The 12,014-nt window shown below is 43.3% G+C and overlaps 1 protein-coding gene across 1 annotated transcript; it reads left to right on the top strand.

Moving 5' to 3' along the window:
- Positions 1-752: 752 nt before the first annotated feature.
- On the top strand, positions 753-11,327 carry LOC122614362 (cuticle protein 19). Its single transcript, XM_043788933.1, has 5 exons — positions 753-866; positions 1,028-1,128; positions 9,833-9,949; positions 10,563-10,655; positions 11,004-11,327. The coding sequence occupies exons 2-5, from the start codon at positions 1,099-1,101 to the stop codon at positions 11,298-11,300; spliced, it is 537 nt and encodes a 178-aa protein (XP_043644868.1). The 5' UTR covers positions 753-866; positions 1,028-1,098; the 3' UTR covers positions 11,301-11,327.
- The last annotated feature ends 687 nt before the right edge of the window (positions 11,328-12,014 follow it).

The raw sequence follows: 12,014 nt of genomic DNA, 5'->3' as shown, positions 1-12,014 counted from the left end.
TCACGTATTTCTCACCAAACTTATTCTATGTTCTGCTGCTTTCCCAAAAGCCAAATGGCAAAAAAATACAAATATATATATTTCAAAAAAGTATGAAAAAGGGCGACTGTATCTTTGGAGGCTGAAACGAAACCTATCATCTGACATTCCCAGTGACATTTTCGTATCGTCTCGATGGCAACTGCAGCGCCCGAGGGCCCAGACTTCATAAAAGCTTGGCTTAAATATCAAATTTGGCCAAGTATTTAATGGCCCAGGTATTTAATGAAGTCATTTGGGGCGTTGCAGGCTCCAACTGCCAACCCAACTCTTCTTGTTATACATCCGCCCGAGCTCCATCATCATCATCATCATCATTATGATCATCATCGTGCAAGCCATTCATTTATCATCTCGTTACCCATCATCGTAATGATCGTGCCACGGCGATGATCTGCAACATTTTTCACCACCTCAACACTTGGCCCAAACGGGGAGAGCACCGCTATCGCTCCGCTCTCTTTGGGCCATTCTGAGAGGTGCTCTTGGCTCTTGGCTGTTGGCTCCACGGCGGCAGATGATCTAGAAGTTAGGCGCTAGACTTGCCTCAATTGTTCAAACCGCTTTTTCGTTACTTTTAGGTGCAGTTGGCAACGCGAGCGCCGCTGCTTCCGTCGCTGCCGCAGTCGCCGTCGCCGCCAACGTCGCTGCCAGCGTCTCGAGCGTTTATTATAAAAAGCAAGCGCATCTCCATTGTCTAACCTAATTCAAAACGTTCGTGTACTTCGTGCGGTTGTCTAGGAAATCAATCTAGCCGTACTCGTACCTTAAAACATAAAACAACCTCCTCTTAAACCGATAAAAAACACCTCCCCCGCCCGGTGAAAGTAAGAGTTAATCCAACTGTCGTGGCAGACGAAGGACTGCAAATTAAACAGTGTGCAATAAACATAAAAGCCCAGCAGACACTCGATCAACTAAAATAACATATATAAATAAAATAATTGACAACTCTAATAAATTCAATTCGATTCAATTTCAACTTCAGCCAGCGGCGTTTGTGGATACACTACTTTTTGCCATCGTCTGTGAACGTAAAATCGAAACTCAACTAACAATATGATGTCCTTCCAGTCGTTCGTCCTGCTTGTGAGTATTTATACATACGTAAAACAAAGACATGTATTTCTGGGTTGGAAAAAAAAAACCTAAGCCTACATAAATCAGTTGGCCAAACAAATCATATGAGATTTCGCAGGCGTGTCCTTTGGCTAAAGAGAAACTATGTACATATGTATGTTTTGTATGTTATGTGTGTGGAAAGGCCAACAAGCTAAGCTTGTTATATGTCAAATTTGTTTATCGCTGGCAGGGAAAAACGACCCGTGGTCACTCAGTGTCCTTTTTCGTCCACAATGTCATTTTTCTGCTGCGGCTTTTGGGGGAACTTTAAATGAGATTTGGCAGGAAAACTGAAGCAAACTACCCATCAAACTGGTTGTTTCAAGTGCCTGGCAAAACTGTTTGCTTTCCTTTTTTTTCTCTTTTGGTAGCACTTGCCGTCAATGGCAACGAAAATGATTGCATAACTTGCCACACGTCTGAATCAGAGCCTCTCATCATCATCATCATCATAATCAAAATCCAAGTCCATAACACGAAAGTCAAGTGGCGAAGGGAGCAAAGTAACCCCGCCGATTCGAACAAATTGCAAATAATCAAAGACACTTAAGTGCTCCACTTCGCTCCGGTTAATATATACCCGTATGTATGGATACGCATTCAATATTTGGCAACATCTGCGTTTGCCAAGTGCCACGTAAAATACGCCCCAAATCCGAGCAATACTCCTTGATTGTTCCCAACTAAACACTCGAGTGGAGGAGCAGAAGGCTAAAAGGTTGTAGGGCGGGAAAACATGTTGGTAATATATTTTCCCTCTCGTATTTAGGCATCATATGAAGAAAATTGCTAACCTTTTTGCTCCCCCTTCAACAATTGCAAATATATAGTGCTCTAACTTGATTTTATTTTGTAGCCAAACTTTTCTTAGCTCCTGCTAAATTGACACAAGTTTGGTTCTCCAACCAAACACATTGCTGAAAAACACACTTTGTATTTATTAATGAAAAATATTTATATAATCTATCTTAAATAGACTGCAAATTGACCCAAAAAGAATTGAGTAAAGTAGACAATATTTAAGTGATCCACAAACCTTTCTGTTACCTACAAATATGCAATTTTTGCCAGGAAAATTCTCCGCACACTCACAACTTTATTGTGAAAAATTACAGTATTGAATACTTTTCCGGAAAGGGAGGAAGTTAACCCGCAATCAAGAGCACACTTGTAAAATCCAAAATACTTTCACTTGTTCGCCATTGTTGAAGCATTTTGAATCGCATTTTGGAACGACGCCCTTAAGCAGGCAACAAAATAAAACAGACGCGAGTTTCGCTGGCTGCTCCTTTAGTTCCTTTATTTTTTGTAACTGGGGCGTGTTAAATTGTTGCTGCGACACTTGGATGCAATGCAGGTCCAGACAGCAGACCACACCGTCTGGAATCCATCCAAGGCACCTCCGCCCGTTCCGCGTTACGTGAGCACAGAGGAAAAAAATATAATAAAGATGTAATGATTATGGATATAAAAAATTGCATTTAAAGCGATTAATCTGTATGAAGATTTTCAGAGGAGATATAATCAACATCTCATTAATATGTAATTGGTTAAAGATCATATAAATATCGAATTAAACTTAACTATTAAAGTAATCGTGATTTATGGGTGACCATACCTATTAATTAACATAAATTATATATATGCAATGCCAAACTCAAGCATAAAGTATAATTTATTGCATAATATTCTTCTAATATTCTTCTTGATCAACTTTGGGGTTTTTCTCCCAGTGCACTCCTCCATCTCCGGTGCGTCTGGTCCACCAAGCAGATAACTTGCAAAAGGTAGAGCAGACGATAGGAAAGGAATAGAGTCTGAGGGCAGAGTGGAAAGTGAAGAGTGAAGAGCGAAGAACTCCAGCCAGACGCGTGTAATTTGCCGCTTGTAACTTTTTGACTTTTCACCAGCGATTCCCCATTTCCCCAAAGCCGTCTTTTCTCCATTTTTTTTTTTGTATTTTTTTGTTTGCCATTCATGTTTTGGCCCGATCCAGGCGAAAAACAGCAGACACGGTGCCGAACCAAGCCGAAAATAAAAACCAGGAGCCCAACCACCACAACTGCCACATCCGCCCACCAAAAGGCAGACACTCGATAGACAAATGGCCGCTGGCCAGTCGAGTGCACGGGCTTTTGAGAACATCGGGGCGAGCATGTTTTACATGTTAATTTCAGCCGGAAGACCCAACTACCCAACTAGCCAACTACAGAGTACGGAGTATACGTCGTGCACCCACACCAACGGGTAATGGCCAACTGCTGCTGCATATTAATGGCCATGATTCCAGCTGCTCATTTTCGCACGCGAAAATTGCAGAACTGGTGGCAAAGAATCCGAGAAACGATTGCAGGCGATAGGGAGCCAGCATTGACTGCCATTCATTCGGGCACGCTTTTGAATTTCAAATGACAAACCTAAAATATTCACAGTTTGATATTTGAGTCCGATGCTGATGATGATGAGCTGGCAAAAGCCGAAAGTCGAAGCTGCAAATTCTGCATTCCGCATTCCGCATTCTGCATTCAGCATTCTGCCAATGCTGAATTGTTGCATTCGCCAGCCGCATCGAATGGGGAATTGTGGATGCAGCCACGGGTCAATGCTGCCTCCGATTCTGATTAGAGCCGCCTGATTATGGCCAATATATCGCATGTCTGGCCAAAAGTCTTTCATTGGCTCATCGCTGCACTGCTGCCGAGTCGAGTGTGAGCGATTGCCCAATGAGTGATGGATAAGTTGAGGGTATTTCAAAGGGACATTTGCATTTTGTCGGGCTACGAAAATAAGGAAAATTCTACAAGTTATTTTCGAAATACTTTCAAGAATTACATGCCTCGCCAGAATAACTATAAATAATTTAAAGCTAAGGCAACATAAACAAATAAATATCTTCAGGCATCATTAGAAGTTGCACCACATTCAATCTTAATTTTTAACTACAACCTCATCATTATTTCAGTAAGCATTCAGCTTAAAGCAGCGTATTCCCGCATTCGTCATTTCGCACAGGCTCTACCCTTGCATTACAAATTCAATTTTAATTGAAATAATTTGGCAGATTTGCCAGATTTCGCTTGATGCCGATTGGCATTGCCTCAAAGCTGATCCGTGCTTAGGTAATTGAGCCCGTGGGTCGTCGAATGGGCACTCAGACCCATTCTTCTGCCTTGGAAGTATGCAATTTTGCGGCTTCACCGATATTCGCCGCATCTTTGTGCGGTTTTATTGTCTTTGGCAATGGCTCGAATACCGGGGGAAAAAATCCAACCGAAGAAAACCCAAATGGCAAAAAATTAATGACGCTTGAGCAAGCGGCAAGTGCAGCAGCATACTCGTACATATCTGTAGTACGAGTATTTGCAACAGTGTGGCAAAGGGGCAGTGGGGCTTCTGCAGGGAAATGGTAACCAGCCAAGCATTGGCGCCTTTGTGTGTGTTTGTGTGGTAATCTAATTAAATCGAAATTTCAGCTGATTACAAAAGCCCAGCCCAGCCTCCGCCTCTGAATTCGCTAATTGCCCAACCAAAACCAGAGCGTCCAACGTGGCGTATGCGCAATGTGGATAAGAGCCACTTCTCCCATTTCGCGTTTCCCTTGGGCGAGGAATTTTTAATTGCACTATTCTGGCAGCAAGTGTTATTTCGTCGGCGTTTTTGTGCCTCTACAACAGCTGGCAATTGGGAAATTGGTTCACTCGGCTTTTAACCGAAATTCTAACATTTAAATGGCGGAGAAATAGTTCTCAGTCACACAAAAGAAAAAGTTCTACTTGCTATTCATTGTACAGCAATTTTGGTAGTTGTGGTTTCTGCACAACAGTTTTGGCTTAAATGAAGCACATCATTTCCACTGGATGTGGCCTTTTTGTTGTACATCAAATGTTTGTAGCAAAGCTATAACCATAGACACTAAAAAACTAATTTAATCCATAATTTAACTATAATACCACAATATGTCTACTTACCTCAGTTTTTATGAGGCAAAAAAGCTCCCATCGAGTTTTTTATAACATTTTAAATAATTGCACATGAGCAGCTTGCAAATGCATAGTTGGTCATAAACAACTACTTGAAGTATTCGATCGTAACATATAATTTATAAGTTTTTCTTGCCCATTTTGGGTATTTGAAAGGTTAATATCTCTATGGTCTAGCTGGCGGCCTAAGTGCATTGAAGTGTGTTATTTAATTCGGGTTAAAGAGGGTTAATGTGGTGTAGACGAGGCCCATGCTAGTTTACGATCTGCCGATAAACAGGCAAAAGGAAATTGACTTATCACAGGTGAGTCCCCAAGGAGGCCCCAGTCGTGAGACAAGCTGGCCAACCTTTGCTCTTTGGCATTGTCCTTGCATCCAGCGGGCACGTGACTCTGTGGCAAGCAGCTGGGAACATGGGGTCCCCAAATTGCACAAGGAAAGCGAAAAGACCTGATTGAAATCGTCCGACTTGCCAACAAGTTGCAAGTTGCTAGTTGCAACAAAAGACTCAAGCGGCGAACTGCAAACTGCAATAAAAGTCATTTCCCATTGCAAGCTCTCTTCTCCCGTCGCCGCCGTCGCAGCCTGCCATTCACTTGGCCCATTAACTTTTATTTTGCCAAATTTGCATTTCAATGCCCCAAAAGAGGGGGAGAGCAACCGCACAGCAACATGCAACATGCAACAAAGCAGCAAAAGCGATGCAGATGTAGATGGCGATGAAAAGGTCAACCAAATGTTTGTTGTTCTACTGAACGAGTCGCGCCGCGGAGTCGTGTCGTGTGTTGCAAGTGCATGTTAATCTAACATCTATGTAGGGGACTTTTTTCGGTTGTGCTACTCTGGTAATTGCTGGGAAGCAGCTGCGGTGAGATAGCGCACAAAAAATGTGCAAAAATTCCATAAATTAAGACAACATGGCATCCATAAGTAGGAAGCCAAACCTCATCATCGACCCACGAGTGGGCGTTGCAGAATGCTGCTGGAGTTGCCTACGGGGTGCCGCCGCTCCAAAATGATGCAACTGTTGTAAAACCGTAAATTGTAAAATCTATATACGTCCATTCCCGAATGACGTCTTAATAATTGCACGAAAAAACAATAAACAAAATGCCATTAAAGCAAGAAGTGGAGTCAACATTTAAACTTCTTTCCCAGACAGGGGGACCAATTAAATTAATTAAATAAATGCAACTGCAACTGCAACTGCAGCGCCACATCCGTCCATCTGGGTTTTTATGAAGTCATTTTGGCGTAAACATTTTTATTGCCCACCATAAACTGTTGCGATCCGATCCGATGCGATGCGATCGGCTTAAGCATATTAAATGCTAACCGCCCATAAATCAACTGAGCCCCAACTCAGCTCCAGACACTCGAGTTTGCCATTTAAGCCGCGTTCCAAAGCGATTGTCATAAATAAATACATCTAAGCGGATCGCTGTAATTCGGCATCCGACTTTGTGAACTGGGTCGTGATCAGATGTGAGCTGCTTGGAGGGGGAGGAAGTCCGACAAATGTGAGGATTTGCACAATTATTACTTGGTCATGGTATGCTAAAATCAGCCAAAGCTGCTTTGACCTATAAAGTTTATGGCACAAAACCTACAACTTCTGTAGAGTTTCATTGCGCTCACCCACTAGAAGCAATATGCACTTGATGTTGCCGGGTGGCCACTGGCCATCAACTTGATGAGTGACCAGTGGGCGGACACAGCCATCTGTCTAGAACTGAGGTACATCTACACATTTGTGCTTTTCCACGGACTTCCGTACACATGTACGAGTATACACGGCTGTGCGCTATGATTAATTATGGAAGCGCTCGAACAAAACTTGTTGATTTAATAAAACAAACTCAATAACTGGCAAAGAGCTCATTGCTGTAATTAACAACTCAGCCCGGCCAACGGCAGCATAATGGCCATTTAATAATAAGCCGGACAAAGCAAACAATTGTTAATTTATTGGATTGTGCACGATTAATGATGCTTCAATGCCTAGCCGGCTCGTGCCTTTGGATTTCGGGTTTTGGAATTGGATTTGAGTTTGGACTCGTGATGGGGGGCAAGATACGTACCTGCGTGCGATGAGCAATAAAATAAAAGTGCGGGCACTCGGCCAACAAAAGTCTTAATCACGGAGCGCAGTTTTTGGTAGCACTACCAGCGGGGCAAGATCAATGCCTGCCTCACCACGGAGTCAAGGTGCCGCTGGCCACCAACCATGGCGAATGGGAAAGCCACAAACCATGGCGACGCAGGAAAACCTTCGGGGCTAATGAGCATTCTCCAGCAATGAGAACAGAACTTGGACCGCATAAAGGTTGAAGATGCAATAGTCAGGGTTGCCAAGACCAAATGAGACTAAATACTCATGGCGAAAAGAAGACATTTGATAGTTGGAAAGCTGAGATTTTGCAAGAACTGAAACCAAAAAAATATATAATAATTATTATAAAGTCTTATTCTTTAAAACTTGAATACAACTTACTTATTTTCTCCCAAATCCGCCTATTTAGCTTAAAGGATCTTTCTGAATTAATGTATTTAAATGTTTAAAAATGTTTGCCTGTGGTTTTCTCCACTAAGCCCACCGTTGCGATCTTAAATACCCAGCAGATTCGTTGCCTGATTGGCTCAATCTTTCAGCCAGACTGTTGCCTCGTTGCCTCCCCTTCTACCAACTTTGGCTGTACGATTTGTTGCAACTTGGCTATCTGCAATTTTTGGCCGCTCCATCTGCCCCATCCCTCTAACCCTCTAACCATTAAATTTCGGCTGTCGACAAGTTGCCGCAATTTATTTTGCGGCTCTTTTGCCTCTTTTATTTAATTAACACGCAAATTATTCGCCGTTATTTTATTGAAGTCGACAGTGGATTTTTTCTCGTACTTGCTGGGCCGGCTAGAAGTAATTACATTTGTTTTACATGGACAATTGCCGTTGACATGCTTATTGGCCAGGCTTTGTGTCTGTTGCCGCTTCGAGTGTTGTACTCGTACTTGAAGAACCTGAAGGTTAGGACCACCCAGCGCGGTAATTGCGGAAACTTTAGTGGAGCTAATTAATTTAAATTGAAACTCATCTGATGGGTGAGCAAAATGTGTAAAATGCCGGTGGAAATTGCCCGATATGCCTCATTAAATATATGGGAAAATGTAATGAATATTACACGGATTAAGTCGGTGTACTCAAACATACTTATAGAAAAAATCGTTGCTTTCAAATTAAAAACTAAAATTCATTGCAATTTTTTGTAATATTTACAACATAAATTTATAATGGATGAGATGCAAGCCATAAGACTTGATTAGCATTCATGTACAATTTATCATGTGTAGAAAGTGAATCGCTAATAAAATACTTCAGAAGGTGAACTGGAAATGCGATGAGTAATGTGTATTAATATAAATATAAACACTTGAATACCAAAATTGGTACATGGAAAATTAATTAAGTTTTTTTTGTATATAATTTTCTGAAGTTTGATTCCCCATCGCGATTATTATATCGACTGAGTTTATCCATGGGAAAGCCTCGTACAAAGCGGAATCCCGCTTTCCTTGACCAAATATGCTCCCATGTGGCTGGAGTTACACGTTCGGCCAACACGTCGTATGTGCAATTTAGCAGTATGCACACACAACTAATCAGCAAACAATGTAAAGCAGTTCCCACCTGTATCGCTAATGATAATGATAATGATACCGATAATAATGATCAATGCCCCAAGCTTGGCCGCACAGCATACTCACTATATTCACTCTATGTTCCGCTGCCAGTGGATAATTTAGTGGCAATGCAGCATTTCCGCAATCCGTTGCAGCATGCTTGTATGTAGTATGTACATATGTAAATTGAAAAGTTCGCAAGCAACAAAAAACACACAAACGAGACATTAGATGACAGGCAGTAGCCCCGCGGATTGGCCTGGCCAAGTGGTTATGGCAACTGGTTGACCGGCGGCTGTCGGCCAACTGATGGATGGCTGCAATCTGACATGTGGATGTGTCGACGAGCTGCCGTCACCACCAACCACCAAGCAACGTCCAACATCGTCGTTGGCCACCACCATGTGCATGTGTCAATTAGCCGTGTTTAAAGAGCGGAATCGCCGAATCGCGCGAATCGGCGGCAGATCGCCACTAACCTCCGCCATTTGCTGCCCTTTTGCGGGCGATGAGCGAACGCCTTTCGGGCACGTTCTAAATAAATTGCCGCCTCTTTGGCTCCGGCTTCTTCTACTGTTTCTGCTTCTGCTGGGGATGCAGTTGCTGATGCACCTGCTCCGCTCCGCTCCGGCATGGCTGAATGTCAGCCGCGATCTTATCGGGGCTTCTACATCCATTTGCAACCGTTCACTTTTCAATTTCAGTTCGCCCTCTTAATTTAACCTTTAAGTCGCTGATATAATGTCGCACCAAATGGCCGGCTCTTACACCGGCAAAAATCAGTGCGATATAGTATGCGATGATAGTACATAGAAATTGCACATATACAAAGGTTTACGTAGGAAAGCCAAGATATTTAATGTGACGTAGAATTCTAGTTATTAAATCACATACAAACTAGAACTTCATTGAATTATTATAGAATTTGTTTGTGGCAACTGGTTTAATATTAATCCAAGTTTATTTGATGTGTAATTCATTTGTACTAAATTGAATTCCATTCGATTGTCTTGCAGAGCTTATCCCTCGCTGCCATCAGTGCCTACGCCTACGCCCAGATCGCCCCAGGCTCCAACGCGTACCTCCCGCCCACCAAGAACGGCTACGACTATTCGGAACCCAAGACCCCCTTCGTGAGTATAGCTCCAATCTGAATTATCTGGCTGTAAGTGTGTATGTAGCAATGTGGCTATCTGGCCGAATGGCCTGGCCAACCGCCTCAAATTGAATCCCAGTCAACGGACTAATTACGGCCATCATTCTGGGAGCAGTTGCAGTCACTGGCCCAGGCAGATGCAGAATGGCAGTGGCAGTGGCAGGGGCAGCCAACTCCAGTTGGAGCCAGTCGAGATTTGTCGCCGCATTTATCACCCAGAGTGCTGTGGCTCAACTCAATAAATGCGGCACGTCATGCTGCTGAATGTCGGCCCAAAATGATGGCAACATTTCGAATCGGTCGGTGAAGGGCTGTGGCTTTGGCAGTTGAAAATGAATGGAAGTTAACCTTTTGAGATCCCCCAGCCCAACGGCAGATCGTTGCGAAAATAGCACAATGCAGGTGAACTTCCATAACGCGAAGTTCAGCAGTTCAAGTTTTCCTAAGCTAACAATAAATACTCGTATTGCATCACTACAATTTATACTTCAGTCATGAGTTATGAGCAGTATTTACACCCCATTTTGAATGTTTTCCGTCATTTTTGACTTCTTCGTTTGCTAAATGATTTGCTAAATGTAATTCCACAGAAGCCCGGCCCACCTGGAAGACCAGCGGCACCTGGACCTCGGCCACCAGCACCTCCCGGCACTCCCCGCAACATTCCTGGCCAGCCAGCCGATGTGAGTATATCTTAATCACCATAAACCGCCATCATCTGGCAAAAGATCAGATCCATAGTTATGTTTTTATTCCAATTTGATGATCGAACATTACGTTGATCAGCCAACAAGTGAACAAGTGTAAGATCAAAGATCAGCTTGGCATGGCAGAGATACAAGTCTTTATTACGTTTGCTAGAAATATCATCATAACATTTGTACAAAAACCCATTAAGACTAAAGATCACAATACCTGTGTTTATTTATGACGGTTCATTAAGATTTTAATTTCTTAATTTAAGTACTAGTATTTAAAAAATACCTTTCCATTTTACTGATCAGACTCTCCATCCATTATCCCAAATTCAGGACCATGTCCACGTGCCCGGCATGCCGTACGACTTCCAGTACGCCGTCCAGGATCCGGAGACCGCCAACGACTATGCGCACAAGGCGTCCAGCGATGGCGACGTGGTGACCGGCGAGTACCGCGTACAGATGCCCGACGGCAGGACCCAGATCGTCCGCTACACCGCCGACTGGAAGACGGGCTACCACGCGGACGTGAGCTACGAGGGCGAGGCCACGTACCCGCAGGGTCCTCAGCCAGGAGCCCGTGGTGGCGGCGGTGGTGGTGCTGGTGGTGCCGGTGGGTACAAGTACTAGGCGTTGGGTGGTGCTTCGACTGGGTCAGCTGGGGTCACATATCTTGCGAAACGTGTAAGCCTTACGATATACCAATAAAAAGTATTGATAAACTAAAGCGACCTCTGGTGTTTGTTTTTCGCCACTACGGCTCAGTCAGGAGCTTTACGATATTCGAAGGGAACGAAATTGCAAAGGCTTTTCAGCTTAAGCCCTATCCCAAGCCCTGAAACTTAAAAGTTTCAAATAGGAAAATAAAAATGTCGTATTCTTTTAGGTCTGTGAAGAAGACATATGAGTATGTTTTTTTAAATGGTTAACATTAGGAGACGTAGAATTATTAGATAATAACAAATAAATTATAATTTTAATAATAAGTAATATATATTTTTTCTAAGTAGCTAGAGACAGCTAAAATATATGCCTTTTTATTATACTTTTTATAATTATGATGGATACCATCATCATTAAGAAGAAATGCTTAAATCTGAATATTCTTAGAACGCCCCCTGTTGCGGACTTTGGCAAGTGGATTCGAATCCAACTAATGGCCAACGTTGCCCTGGGTTCCTGGCGCGCAAAGTCCTCCCAGCTGGAAAGCTCCTGCTCCGGACAACTGTCAGCGCCCGCCAGCTGGAGCAACAGATGCTCGGCCAGCTGGAAGTACACGCACGTCAACATGGTGGAGGCGCAGGCGCGGTGGCAGGTAAACAAACACCTGTGGCACTCGCGACG

Source organism: Drosophila teissieri, chromosome 2R, assembly GCF_016746235.2.
Source record: "Drosophila teissieri strain GT53w chromosome 2R, Prin_Dtei_1.1, whole genome shotgun sequence".
NCBI lineage: Eukaryota > Metazoa > Arthropoda > Insecta > Diptera > Drosophilidae > Drosophila > Drosophila teissieri.
This window is presented reverse-complemented; position numbering and strand designations above follow the sequence as displayed.